General features: G+C 51.7%; 5 protein-coding genes across 5 annotated transcripts; 4 read left to right on the top strand and 1 right to left on the bottom strand.

Annotated features, from left to right (window-relative positions):
• Nucleotides 1–894: 894 nt before the first annotated feature.
• AFUA_5G09360 (serine/threonine-protein phosphatase 2B catalytic subunit) lies at nucleotides 895–2,807 on the top strand (the record flags this gene model as incomplete). Its single annotated transcript, XM_748610.1, has 5 exons — nucleotides 895–1,012; nucleotides 1,086–1,417; nucleotides 1,472–1,729; nucleotides 1,788–2,692; nucleotides 2,744–2,807. 5 exons carry the CDS (start codon nucleotides 895–897, stop codon nucleotides 2,805–2,807), a joined length of 1,677 nt encoding a protein of 558 aa, XP_753703.1.
• A 662-nt stretch (nucleotides 2,808–3,469) lies between these two features.
• On the top strand, nucleotides 3,470–5,496 carry AFUA_5G09350 (uncharacterized protein; the record flags this gene model as incomplete). The annotated part of the gene is made up of 3 exons (XM_748611.1): nucleotides 3,470–3,842; nucleotides 3,915–4,050; nucleotides 4,101–5,496. 3 exons carry the CDS (start codon nucleotides 3,470–3,472, stop codon nucleotides 5,494–5,496), a joined length of 1,905 nt encoding a protein of 634 aa, XP_753704.1.
• Nucleotides 5,497–5,565: 69 nt separating this feature from the next.
• AFUA_5G09340 (alpha/beta hydrolase) lies at nucleotides 5,566–6,366 on the bottom strand (the record flags this gene model as incomplete). Its single annotated transcript, XM_748612.1, has 1 exon — nucleotides 5,566–6,366. One exon carries the CDS (start codon nucleotides 6,364–6,366, stop codon nucleotides 5,566–5,568), a length of 801 nt encoding a protein of 266 aa, XP_753705.1.
• Nucleotides 6,367–8,509: 2,143 nt separating this feature from the next.
• Nucleotides 8,510–9,102, top strand: cipC (DUF3759 domain-containing protein; the record flags this gene model as incomplete). Its single annotated transcript, XM_748613.1, has 3 exons — nucleotides 8,510–8,525; nucleotides 8,665–8,796; nucleotides 8,858–9,102. The coding sequence occupies 3 exons, from the start codon at nucleotides 8,510–8,512 to the stop codon at nucleotides 9,100–9,102; spliced, it is 393 nt and encodes a 130-aa protein (XP_753706.1).
• A 942-nt stretch (nucleotides 9,103–10,044) lies between these two features.
• On the top strand, nucleotides 10,045–13,970 carry AFUA_5G09320 (SPX and EXS domain-containing protein). Its single transcript, XM_748614.3, has 7 exons — nucleotides 10,045–10,463; nucleotides 10,532–10,586; nucleotides 10,666–12,198; nucleotides 12,265–12,408; nucleotides 12,457–12,630; nucleotides 12,679–12,768; nucleotides 12,819–13,970. Exons 1-7 carry the CDS (start codon nucleotides 10,450–10,452, stop codon nucleotides 13,797–13,799), a joined length of 2,991 nt encoding a protein of 996 aa, XP_753707.2. The 5' UTR covers nucleotides 10,045–10,449; the 3' UTR covers nucleotides 13,800–13,970.
• Nucleotides 13,971–14,027: the final 57 nt, after the last annotated feature.

The raw sequence follows: 14,027 nt of genomic DNA, 5'->3' as shown, positions 1-14,027 counted from the left end.
GGAGTCTAGATGGGCAAAATAACGTGGGCGTGGGGAAGTCCAAGGAGGATGAACCGACAGACGGATGTCCCCGCACTTCAGGGACCATTGCAGTAGTAGGATTCGCCTCAGGGATCCCAAGTAGTCACCTGCGTGGACGTGGACGCAAGAGAGGCCGACGATGCGACGTCGAATGAAACATATGAATTAGCGTATCTGATTCTGATAGTAGCACAGCGCCAATGGAAACCATTCAAGATCATCTAGAACTCGTAAACCGAAGCAAAATCCAGCTTGACTCCGCCAGACGAGTTTGGCTAGGTCAACATTCTATCTTGTATTGTGGGCAATCCCCAACCCAGACCATATTAGAGCCTCCTCAGCTTGGTCAAAAACACCTTAGAAGAGACCTGTCCTCTTCGTTTGCCAGGTTCTCTCAGCCCGTCACAATAATATTCTTACAGAATTGCCTTTCCGTCCATATATATCTTGTCTTCTCCCTTTATCAGGTTTATCTCTCTTCCACCACGCGACCCACGGTCACCTCAGCTTACACTATTTTAGGAAAAGGCAATACACTTGGCTGAATCCAGAGAAGTCCTAACATTCCATATCCACAATTTCTCAGTATTGTCGCTTTTCTTCTTAACCTTTTGCCCCTTCTTCCCTACGGAAAAAGAATAAACCATTATCCACCGGAGGATTGATCCCTTTGATCACCGACGTCACGACAATTCCTCGATCCGGTCTTACACCTCGTGTGTAAATCCCGCTGCGCTTCTAACCCCACCACAAACTCGCCTCCGCGCAACCAGCTTGCCCCCTTACCCTTGATCACGTCCACGTGCGCACCGAAAATCTTCCGCAGACCTGCTTCTTTGAAGACGTAATATTCCTTAGTTCACACTGCGCAAGATGGATCAAGCACTGGCGCGCGCGGTGAGGGACAAGAAGCCCGTCCCGGAGATCGACTTCACCCTACACACCATGGAGGATGGCACTCAAGTCTCCACGCTGGAACGAGTGATCAAAGGTATGGCCTAGGATTGAGACTCTGCTGAGTCTCGATTTGAACATTCGCCGTCTCTAACAATTTGCGAATCCAGAGGTGCAAGCGCCGGCTTTAAGTACTCCCACGGATGAAATGTTCTGGTCTCCTGAAGACCCCTCGAAGCCCAACCTCCAGTTCCTGAAACAGCATTTCTATCGGGAAGGTCGTCTTACAGAGGAGCAGGCGCTATGGATTATACATGCCGGAACTCAGATTCTGAGATCTGAACCTAATCTGCTAGAGATGGATGCGCCGATCACCGTCTGTGGCGACGTTCACGGTCAATACTATGACTTGATGAAACTCTTCGAAGTCGGTGGCGATCCGTCCGAGACGAGGTATCTTTTCCTGGGTGATTATGTCGACAGAGGTTATTTCAGCATTGAGGTGAGAGATGACTTCCTGGGACGCTTGATGATCGGGGAAGCTGATATCGGCTAGTGCGTTTTATATCTCTGGGCCCTGAAGATCTGGTACCCGAACAGCCTTTGGCTGCTCCGAGGCAACCACGAATGCAGGCATCTCACGGATTACTTCACCTTCAAGCTGGAGTGCAAGCATAAATACAGCGAGCGTATCTATGAGGCCTGCATTGAATCATTCTGCGCGTTGCCGCTGGCGGCGGTCATGAACAAGCAATTCCTGTGTATACATGGTGGCCTAAGTCCTGAACTTCACACTCTCGAAGATATCAAATCGGTACGTTCAAAGCTGCTTGAATGTTCCTTTTAGTTCCTTCACTCATGTGAGTCTACAGATTGATCGTTTCAGAGAGCCCCCGACTCACGGTTTGATGTGCGACATCCTGTGGGCTGATCCGCTTGAAGAGTTCGGACAAGAAAAAACGGGAGATTACTTTGTTCACAACAGTGTTCGAGGCTGTTCTTACTTCTTCTCGTACCCCGCGGCTTGCGCTTTCCTTGAAAAGAACAACCTATTGTCGATCATTCGAGCACACGAGGCGCAGGACGCTGGATATCGCATGTACCGAAAAACTCGCACGACCGGATTTCCAAGTGTGATGACTATCTTCAGTGCTCCCAACTACTTGGATGTCTACAACAACAAGGCTGCCGTGCTGAAGTACGAGAACAACGTCATGAATATCCGACAGTTCAACTGCACGCCTCACCCGTACTGGTTGCCAAACTTCATGGACGTGTTTACGTGGTCGCTTCCTTTCGTCGGTGAGAAGATCACCGATATGCTCATCGCCATTCTCAATACCTGCTCCAAGGAGGAGCTCGAAGACGAGACTCCTACCTCCGTGTCACCTTCTGCTCCGTCTCCTCCGCTCCCAATGGACGTGGAGAGCAGCGAATTCAAAAGACGGGCGATCAAGAACAAGATTCTTGCCATCGGACGTCTCTCGCGTGTCTTCCAGGTGTTGCGGGAGGAGTCTGAGAGAGTTACGGAACTCAAGACAGCTGCTGGTGGCCGTCTCCCAGCTGGTACCCTGATGCTTGGCGCCGAAGGAATCAAACAGGCTATTACCAACTTTGAGGACGCTCGCAAGGTTGACTTGCAGAACGAGCGTCTTCCACCGTCTCACGAGGAGGTCATCAAGAGAAGCGAAGAGGAAAGACGGGCTGCCCTCGAGCGTGCGCAACAGGAGGCAGACAATGATACCGGCTTGGCTACCGTCGCCCGGAGAATTAGCATGTAAGTCAACCCTTCTCCTGGCAAGAAGTCTCATCGCCTAATAAAGCACAGGTCCGCCGGCTCTGGCAGGTCTCGTCGGCAAAGAGATGCCGCCCGGGAGACTAGGGAAGCCTAAAATTGCTTCGGTCACGTCCATGTTGTGCTTTTATTTAGCCAGCAGAGTATCTGTCCCTTTTGTGGGGCTCAATGCTTTGCCGGTGCTTGTATCAAAGGCCCTAGGATTTGACCACCCGGAATCCAGCGAGGGCGCAGGAACACACTCTTACAAAATTGCATCCCTCTGCATTCAACCTGTCATGCGTTGAATGTGTCGAGCGATGACTGCGACCCTGGCGACGGGGACTTAGCTGTAATTTCTGCACAAATTTCTCGACGCGTCCGTGACGCCTCGACTACACGAGCTGATGAATTGATACACCATGGTTTTCTTTTGCCTATATGTATATGGTAGCGGATATTGTTGGTTCTAAGGTTGTGCCGTTGTCTATCCAACCAAAGCTTTCCACTCGTTCCCTGGGATGACATATCCGGTAGACGTAGAGCGGTTCGTAAATACGGATCGGCAATTTTCTTCATGAGAGGCCACGAAAATACCCCTGGCTATCTGTCTAAAAACTAAAAAGACTGTGGTTTTGTGGGAACCCATGTTCTGCTCTGGAGGCAACTCCCATTCCGCCAAGACAACTCGATAATTCCCGTTTTTGCGGAACGGAAGACTTGCTTCGGCTCACTCGGCTCTCTCCAAATGCTCACCAGCAAACCATTCACGTCGAGCCAATGCCTCCCAAACTCCGCAGCTCGATTTCGAAGAGCCTATCGCGGCCCTCGGACAATGGACTGATCTTCTACTGTCCATCCTGCTCGATCTGGAGACGAAACCTGGCAACGCGTCCCCGCGGCAATCTCACTCCGCGACGAGACCAGCAACACCTCCCATCATCGCCCTTGATACCCTCGGTGAATGTGTGTCGCCGTCAACTTGCAACACCGTCTCTGGTCAGCTCTCGGAAGAACGTACCAGAACGGTTCCGGGGGCTGTATGAAGCCTTGAATCGGGTCAGGGATGCCACGCCGGAACAGGTCAATATCAGCCGGTTACAGCTTGCCTTGCGTGGGTTGGAGTCGGAGGTCCCGCTTATCCGGGTAGCTGGTTAGTTGCCGTTGATAGTGGAACGTATTGAGGAGGTTTGAACTGGTGGCTAACTGATAGCTTCGTCTACAGTGCTAGGTTTAAATGACGCGACCGCGGCTCGCAGGCTCGTCCGTCTGCTGCTGGCCGATCCCTTGAGTTCTCGGGAACCCTGGGAGGATGTATTAGATTCTGAGGATGCGGATATGTCGCGAGGCTTGCTGATCCGGTATTAAGCCTCGCTGCACTCATGCAAGTGAGACGCTGACAGGTTGACAGATACGGAGCAGTATCGGAGACGATCCCCAATGACCTTCTACCTACGATCTCGGTGCCCTCGCCGATTCTGAAGAAAGGCAATATTGAAATTTTGGTCTCTACGCTCGGCGCCGAGACGGAGTTCTCACCCGCCCACCTCTCTGCGGATACATTCCTCGTGCCCACGGTGACGATACCGATTTCGCAGTCCGGCCGGCACAATGCAGTGCGCTACCCCGTCCACAGGACTATTGTGTGCGGCAGGGGCATAGATGGTCTACTCGCATACAGCGGCTTGGTTGCTCGATCGGACCTGAAAAAACAAGCGGAGTTGGTCTACGGCGCTATCGCACTGCCGGGCGCTGCTGCGGAATCAGCTAGCGATCGCATAAGCTTTGTGGATCTGGACAAAGCTGATGTCGCCCTGGCTAAATTTCGCGAATCCGTCCAGAACGCGTCGCTGTACGAGCGGGGGTGGCATCAGAGTGGTGTTCAACCGGTTGTGGATTGGCTGTCCTCCTTGCGGACAGAAGCAGGAGCGTTGGACCCCTCCCTGAAGACTCTGATCGAGGCACTGGTTGATTCCGCGGAGAAGAGTGTGATGACGGAGGAAAACAGGCGGATTTTGGAGCAAGAGATCGAGTCAGTTCCTGAAGAGGTCCGCGAGCAACTAGTCCAAGCTGTATCTTCATGGGCGGAGAGGGCTCACACCGAGCTTCAGAGTTCGCTCGAAGAAGGATTTGCCAGCAAGCCGTGGAAAGGCCTCGCGTGGTGGAAGCTGTTCTGGCGAGTGGACGACGTTGGCATGATCACGTCTGAAATCCTGGAGAAGAAGTATCTCTGCCGAGCGGAGAAAGAGGTGATTTGGACTGCGGGCAAATTCGAGCAGGCCGGCGTGCTTGAAGCACCACGCATTTCAATCGAAGAGGTGCCCGCTGAGCCTGCGAAAGAAGACTCACATAAGACTGAGACTCGAGCAAAGCCCGCGCAACCAGCGGAGCCCTGGCCGACGCAGATCACCAACAGCCGAGCAAAGCTCCTAGACACCACTGTGCCGTCGTTGCAAGCTTTGGCGCAACGACTCGTGCTCTTTAGCTTATCGACTACGAGCCTGACAACCGCTTTGTCCGCATTGACATACATCTCGTTCCCCACTGCCTCAATCTACGAGACAGGCACAATGGCCGCAGTGGGATTGATCTACTCCCTGCGGCGACAGCAAAAGAAGTGGGATGCCGCCAGAAATTTCTGGGAGGAAGAAGTCCGGGAGGATGGCCGAACCGCACTGCGAGAGACAGAGCAGCACCTGCGTACAATTGCGCAGGAGGGAGGAAGACGGGTTGAAGAAGACTTGCCAGCCAACACAGCCCGCCAAAGCATTGACGAAGCCAGGAAAGCTCTTGAAGAGCTAGATTAACGCAGCGTAATAGACGCCCATCTCTAGATTAACGTACTGTACAATACCATTTTCTACTATTTATATCACTCATGTAATCTCCACACTTCCCTCAGGTACACCCTGCCAACTGCGCAACCGCCGCGCAAAGAACTGCATCACGGGCATCATCTCCTCCCGGTTCCGCGGCATCCCATCCCCCTTGCGCGCGTACTGATGGACCTCCACAAACTCAAAGACCTGCTTTGTCCGCCGTATAGCCCCATCACTCACAGCCGTCGGCTCCCGCCCACCCACCAGCAACACCGGCGTCCGGTTCTTCGCTCCAACCGTACTTCCAGACAGGGGATACGGCGCCCCGATCGAAATCGCCCCGGACAGAGACGTATCCTCCGCAGCACCACCAGCACTCGCACTCGCACTCGCGCCCTGCGTCTTCCCCTCGCCCATCTCCCTCGCAGCAACCAAGGCCGCCATCCCGCCCTGGCCGAACCCCAGGATCAGGATCTCCCGCGGCCGATATCCGCATTTCCGCACCAGCACACCCTGGATGACCTCGTCGACGAGCAGGCCCGTCGAGCGCTTGAACCCGGCGTCCATATCTAGCGCGCCGGTCGCCGGGTCGAAGGAGACGTCGTCGCCCCAGTGGAAGCCGCCCAGGTCGAAGGGGAGCGGCGTTGGCGCTTGGATCGTCACAATGGTTGTTTCGGGGAGGTTGAGGGCTCGCGCGAAGGAGGTGAAGGCTGCGGCTGTGTCGCCGAGGCCGTGTAGGAGGAGGAGGATGTTTGGTGGTGCGGGGTGGGTTGCGCGGGGCGGGCTCTGGGGAGGGGTGATGGTTACTGTGAGGTTGGTGGGGAAGTCGGCTGGCGAGGGGGGTTTTTTGGATGTCATCCTTTTTTTTTTTTTGGTTGTGACTTGGGGGACTAGGTAGGTGTGGTTGTTGGTGAGATGTTGTTTTCAGTGATAGGTAGCTGTAAGGCAGCTTTATCGGTGTGGGGGTTGTGTGCAGGAGGAGTTGGGGCTATATCCTCGATTGGGCGAAAAGGTGATGGATAGCATGGCAGAGGTTCTTGAACATCAGAATAAGAGGCTCATTGTCGGTGGTTCATGCAGTAAGTCGTAGTCGACGAGGAGCAAGATTCAGACAATGACTCGGGTGACGGAGAACGTCAAGAGCTCAAGCTTAGTTGATGCCTTATGGATCAGGCTACCGCACCGCTGCCCTCTGCCTGAAACTAGGAATCCATTTCGGAGTCTTTCTAACGCTGATGCTTCATATGCAAGCTAAGTGAAGCCTGTTGGCCAGTCTCGCATTAAACCCTCTGCATCTTGATTGAGCGGACTATATCGTGAGACAAGCATGAAAAGAATCAAGGAGAAAAGTCTGCACAAGTGATGGCCCAAAGGCCTGACCCATCAGGCTCAGTCATTCCTGTGACAACACTGCTCTTTACCGAAAGATACTTAGGTGACAGCCGCAAAGTATCACAGAAGTACCCCGCCCAGAGCCAGTGACCACGTTGGATGATTGGACAATCAGGGGGGTACCGCTTTATCCGAAGGTACTTGGGCCATAAACAGTACAACATATCTAGCTCGTGTTTCACTTTCACCGACTTGATCCACTGAGTCCATCCAGCTTCAGCCACGATGCTTAGGGAGCTGACGATAGTACACCGCCACTTGTGAGGGGTGATACATGGACGTTGCGACGTAGAAGCCTCTCATAGTGGATTTTGATTATGGAGCTTTCAAGTGGAGAGCATGCTGTAAGTACTAGCGGCATTTTGTACGATGAGGGATTCAAAGGATACACTCCACCCTCTCACTACTCACTGGAGGTATACATCTCCTCTGATGCAGACATGCTGATGCACTGTACATGGTCATTGGAGGATAGCAAAGTTGTCAGGGGTCCAGAAGCACATTCTCATACGACTGTACAACCTGTACGACCGGTCCGAATAACCACAGGGCGACAGACAAGCCTTGACAAGAGATCTTGGCGGTCTCACCACTTTACTCGGCTATTCGGCAAATCGATGCTAGCAATCACTAGCTGAGTCGATCAGGCGAATCATTCGATTCTGAAGTGCTAATTACAGTAGTGTGGATTTTATGGCTCATCTGAAGTACGGCTGAGCGAAAGACCCATATACCAGTTGATCCACGGTCGAATGGATGACTCTGATCCATTACTACATGGGCAGTGAAGAACTCACTACCGGCCGAAAAGTCATAATAACAGCAGTGGCATGGAATAGTCTCGACTTGTATTAACATCCTCAAGGCTGCAATATTTTAGCGCTGGTCTAACGCCTTCTAAGCTCCTATAGTTGGGGACTGGTGCCATGGGAGAGAGAGGGGGTGGGACGGTGATTCTTCCTCCGAGTTCAGATCCGAGACCATCTTGCTCGTAATAATACAGTCACGAACAGCGAATACTACTGCTTAAAATCTGAGGCAATTCTTCTAGCTGAAACTACTCCGTCGTCCTTGTGGAGCAATCGCTTCACTAGCTGGAGTACGGGGTCCCCTCCAACTTCGTGTCGCACGCCGCAGCTGGCAAGTCTCCAAAAGTGGACAGACGCTGTGGCGCTTGCGACCACTATTCACGTAATCCGAAAGATCGTGGGACGGTAGCAGCGGGAATCGGTCCTCTGGAGTTAGTAGTACATGACCACTTGGGAGAAAGGTGCGGCCATTCCATTCCCGTCATCGTACTACGTATTATCCTTTACACCCCTCTCAAGGAAAGGGGCGCAAGATGACCCGTCCGATCTCCTTGACCAACCTCATAAGGCTTAGCAGTGGAGCTGTGGACGGTAGGTGCTGAGACGATAACCTGAGAGGGGCAATGAGGCCTTTTGAGTTCCCTGAGATAGCTGATAACCCCGCCCTGTGCAGGGATATAAGTTGAGCAGACTGCCTCCCCCTCTGTGATCCCGAGCTATCCCATTGTTAACTATCACAACACCTTTCAACTGCCTTTAGAATCTTAAATTCTTTCTTGATTTCACCAGATCAACTCAAAATGGCTTGGGGCTGGGGTAAGTCGTTCCTTTTTTACCCAACCTTGCATGTGACTCTGGGAAGCCCTCCTGCTAGGATCTAGAAAGGGTCCCGTTCTCTCTTTGCCCCTCATCCTGACTTTGCTCGTCGTATTCGAAGGCTAATGACATGATCTAGAGCAATCAGACGAAGCTCATCGGGAGGTGTACGGCGAGCGCAGGCACGAGAGCAGCCTGTCTCACGAGCTCATTGCTGGAGCTGCTTCGTTTGCCGGCATGAAGGCTTGGGAGGATCACCAGCGCAAGGAGGGTAAGTATACCAGGCCCTATTCAGTATGTTAGCAAGCACTGATAGCGCCTGAATCTGCTAGGCAAGCCTGTCAGCCACGCTTTCGCCAAGGAGGCCCTGGCAGGGTTTGTCGGTGCGGAGGTCGATAAACTCATCGAAACAAAGGGACTTGATGAGGCGGATAAGATACGCGCTCGTCGCCATGCCAAGGAAAATGCTGAACGCATGTATGATGAGCACTACGTCGACCGACACGGCGCTCCAGAGTACGACCCAGGCCGCTACCCACCTCATGAGCGCTTCGACCGCCCTGTCGACCGTTGGTAAACGCTTGCTGTATGGGACGGCTAGACAACATGTACATAGGCTTGAACAGTGATTATGGATGACGGACATGAACTGTGTCGAAAGCGATGCCCTCACACCTTCATAGACGAAGATCATTGATAGTGTCACTCCATGACGCAACTCGGAAAGAAAAACAACAGTTCAATGTCCTCTGACTGACGCCACCAGTCTTGGCGGCGTTGCGTAGATATCTGGTATGTAGGAGTCCGCCTAGACAGTGCTTTCAGGCTTTCAACAGTGCATTGGTATTTTGTCACTTTGTGGACTTGAAACTTTAGCTTGACGCCATTCCGCAGTGCCCGGACCACGTATAACGCAGTCACATGTCTACGGTGATTGAACAGGTGAGACTCCAATAGGTTCTCGGACGTGGTTCCTGAAGCGCCAACCCAACGGGTCCAACGGATCCAACGGATAAAAACCACTCTGACGAGAACATCTGGGAAAACAGAGCTAGAAAGCCAGCTAGAAATGTGATGGATCAATAAGCTCCTCATTCGAGGGACTTGTTCATCCAAGTAATAGTAACTTCCGACCAGCCAACCAGATCATCTGAAACTGATGCAAAATGCAAGCCGGAGTGGATGCACAAATGAACTCGTCGCATGCTGCACGTGCGCCTGTCTATGGTAATTGACCAACCAGCGTACGTTCTCTCTACCTATCGTCTGCTTTCTCTGTAATCGCTGCCAGATACGAGGAGGAGCTGGACTTGCTAGACTTGCGAGATGGCCGTCTCTCACGCCAATTGAATGCTTTTTTCCTGTTTCCTTGGAGAGTCAGTGGTCTACTCGCCTCCCTTATCCTCCTTGGGATCGGCTTTCTTCTTGGCAGCTTCAAAACAGCCTAGAATCCCCGATGACGCCTTTTACATCCAGTTTGAAGTTTTGATTTTTTGCAAAACTAGGTTTCTCTCTCTCTCTCTCTCTCTCTCTCTCTCTCTCTAGCTCCTCCGATCTTCATTCTTTGTCTCTTGGGCTTTGGCGCTCTGCTCACTCTCGTGATTCTGTTCCAATATTCTAGGACATCTCATATGTCACTCCCTTTCTTAGTGTGATGGCTGTTTTTCTCCCCGACCAGACAGACTATTCCCGGCTGTCGTAATCGGAACGAAGCCAGAGTGCGCGCCGCCTGCAAGTGATTATCTCCATATCACTAGCACGCCTGCTACTAGCAGCAATTTCTAGGCGAAGACAAAAACGTCCCCTTCATCCTTCGGCAGATCTTCCCTAAGCTCCCCAATGTGATCCAATTAAGTTTGATCATCCAGGCCCCTGTCTTCATTCCGTCTTTTATGATCATGCACAATCCCGTCTGCTCCCCAGGATGAAGTTCGCCAAGTTCGTGATCCCCGATCTCCATACACCCCACACAGCAGATGGAGAGCTAACAGACAATCAATCAACAGAGAGTTAGAACAGGAGCTGGTTCCTGAATGGCGTGCTAAATACCTGGATTACAAGGTAGGCTGTCTGTGTATCATTGGATTTTATCCCTCAATCGCATGATCTCGTGCTGATACTTTGATTTTTCTCCGAGCAGACCGGCAAGAAGAAAGTCAAAGCCATCGCCCGGGCAATTCAAAAGACCAATCGAAGTCCTCGGCATCCGTCTCTCAGACGTACAGCTATTGGACCTGGTGATCCGACTATTACACCCTCTGGCACGCTTCGCTCCTCACCAGGTCAAACCTCAGACAACAAGAGACTCGAAGCTTCCAACTCATTCCGCAGCCCGTCCATCCCGATCCGGGCCGATGCCCATGCGACGACGTCCAGATCGACTCCTGGCCAACGCGATGAACGTCAGCCCTTGCGAGTCCCAGGATCGCGTTTCTCCGCAGTCCTGGGAAGTTACGGCAGCATCATAGCGTCACCCCCACAACATGGCGCAGCTTCGGATTTGGTCTCTCTAGAGCTCCCTGACCCAGCACTCGATCCGAAGGATGATATGTCCTATTCGCCCTCAGCAGACACAATACGTCGAGGTGTACCGAAAACTCCATCGCCCGTGATGTCTCGGTGCGACACCAATCGAAGTCTGTCTCGTGATGCCGCCAGTAAAAGTCCTGCCGCAAAGTTCGCGGGGAGCAAGGGAAGCCTGAGAAACAATTTGGCAGGGCCTTCCACTACCAGGGCTTCTCAAATCCTTAAGCGTGTCTTCTCGCATCCAGACTGGGGACCGCCCGAGAAACGCGCGGAGGCTGACACTCCAGTATCAGAGGTCGAGCGACGAGAGGATGAATTTTTTGCGTTTCTGGACGGCGAACTCGCCAAGATCGAATCTTTCTACCAGATGAAGGAGGATGAAGCCACCCAGCGCTTACAAGTCCTCCGACAACAGCTGCATATCATGCGAGATAGGCGGATACAAGAGATTTTGGGCACCAAATCAAAATCCAAAAAAGATGAAGCGCATCAGTCCAACGGGTTCGGCACACTGAATGCTCTCAGTGCCTTTCACCTGAAGGAAACATTGCTGGGGCGTGGCCGCATCGGGAAGAATTCCGAAGCGCTGGCGCAGATGAACTCCCCGGCCGCACTTCAAGCGCAGAATCCCGAGGCAGTCTCGGGTCGTAGAGACTTCATGCGCCGGCCAGAGGACTCACAGAACGATGAAGTCACCTATCGGTTTGCGAAACGGAAGCTGAAATATGCACTCCAAGAGTTCTACCGCGGCCTTGAGCTGTTGAAGGCGTATGCCTACCTCAATCGCACTGCCTTCCGGAAGATCAACAAGAAATATGACAAGCTGGTCAACGCACGCCCGACGATGAGGTATATGTCAGAGAGAGTTAACAAAGCATGGTTTGTTCAAAGTGAAGTCGTAGAGAACCTGATGGCTGCTACCGAAGACCTATATGCTCGCTATCTCGAGCATGGCAATCGCAAAATCACCATCTCCAAACTTCGCCATACGACCAACAAGTCAGGCGATTATTCTCCAAACACGTTCCGTGCCGGTCTTCTTTCAATGGCTGGTGTCTTGTTTGGCGTCCAGTCGTTGATCTACGCCACTCGGCACCTTGAGCACTCGGACCCTAGTGTACAGGTCCAAACCAGCTATCTACTTCAGGTCAGTGTCGCCTCGCAATAAGATGGCAACGTCATCACATATGAACTGCGTAACTGACTGTAGCAGATATATGGCGGTTACTTTCTTATTGTCCTTCATTTCCTCCTCTTCTGCTTCGACTGCATGATCTGGACTAAGACCAAGATAAACTACATTTTTGTCTTTGAATATGACACGCGGCATGCTCTTGATTGGCGCCAGTTGTCCGAGGTACGATCCCTTGCCTCATATGTCTCAGGTTTATCTAACTCTTGATAGCTACCTTGCTTCTTCATGTTCATGCTAGGCTTATTTATGTGGCTTAATTTCCTCACCATAAATTCCATGTATGTCTATTGGCCTGTTGTCCTGATCGGCCTCACAACGATTATTTTGTTCCTGCCCGCGCGTGTGTTATACCACAGAAGTCGAAAATGGTGGGCATATTCAAACGTAAGTGACCTTTACAATTGTTCGACGAGATTCAGCTGACAAAAATAGTGGCGTCTTCTGCTCGCTGGTTTATATCCTGTTGAGTTTCGCGATTTCTTCCTTGGCGATATGTATTGCTCGCAAACTTACGCTATGGGGGTGAGTTCTATCCAATGCATTTCAAAAGATAGTTTGTTAATGTTTGAAAGAACATCGAGTTATTCTTCTGCCTTTACGCACGTCACTGGAACAATGCGCCACAATGCAATTCATCCCACTCCCGGCTCTTGGGATTCTTCCAGTGCTTACCATCGATTTGGCGAGCGTTGCAATGCCTCCGACGTTATGGAGATACGAAAAACGTATTTCCACATGTCGTGAATTTTGGCAAATACATGTTCGGAGTCATTTATTACGCCACGTTGAGCATGTACCGTATCGAGAAGATGACGCGGTTCCAGGCTCCCTTTGTCACTTTTGCTTTGCTCAACGCCGTCTATACCTCAGTTTGGGACTTGATTATGGACTGGAGTTTGGGCAATCCCTATGCCAAGCATCCACTATTGCGCGAAGTTCTGGCATTCCGAAAGGTTTGGGTCTACTACGCCGCAATGGTCGCCGATGTCATCATACGTTTCAACTGGATTTACTATGCTATTTTTGCCAGGGATATGCAACACTCAGCTTTACTGAGTTTTATGGTCGCCCTGTCTGAGATCTTTCGAAGGGGCGTCTGGACGATATTTCGCGTGGAAAACGAACATTGCACCAATGTCCTTCTTTTCCGAGCATCAAGGGATGTCCCTTTACCCTATGAAGTGGCCTCTCCCGAAGTCGAAGCGGACCATCCAGGAGAGGATGTGCAACTTCAGGATCAACACGCCACCACACCACTGTCCGCTCCTGCAGACATTGAACAGGGAACGCCAATTCCGCCAGGGCTGACTACTCATCCGCGCGGCCTCTCTCGCGTTGGTTCGCTTATGGCGACTGCTCACGCTCAAGACTTCGAGCGGAGGAAGCGTCCAGATCAACTGACTGGGGCTTCTGCAACCCACGGCCCGACAACAACCGACGACACAAGCGACGAAGAGGAAGATGATCCGGTTGACTCTAGACAAGATACCGACACAGACGAAGCCATGTCAGAACGCTTGTCAGATGCAAATGCTCAAATCTCACCCAAGTAATGGACTATTGGGAGAGTTCGTCGGGAATATAAACCGATTTCTTGCACATATTTGGCGTCTCAACGGTAGCATTTCGATTAATGACTTTCGTAATTTGTTTATGCCAAGATTTTATGAATATAGAAGATAATACTATCACTGATAATATGAGTTCTATGGCCTTCCTTTGGTAATCTCTTGTTTCTTTCATGTTCGACGACTTCTCGACTTTTCGTTCTATTCTGCGGC

The sequence above is a fragment of the Aspergillus fumigatus genome, chromosome 5, assembly GCF_000002655.1.
Source record: "Aspergillus fumigatus Af293 chromosome 5, whole genome shotgun sequence".
NCBI lineage: Eukaryota > Fungi > Ascomycota > Eurotiomycetes > Eurotiales > Aspergillaceae > Aspergillus > Aspergillus fumigatus.
This window is presented reverse-complemented; position numbering and strand designations above follow the sequence as displayed.

Excerpts from the sequence above, each read along its gene's own strand:
- AFUA_5G09320 (XM_748614.3), top strand. Across the intron at positions 10,587-10,665 it reads CTAAATACCTGGATTACAAG|ACCGGCAAGAAGAAAGTCAA; the intron begins GTAGGCTGTCTG and ends TTCTCCGAGCAG. Across the intron at positions 12,769-12,818 it reads CGCAAACTTACGCTATGGGG|AACATCGAGTTATTCTTCTG; the intron begins GTGAGTTCTATC and ends AATGTTTGAAAG.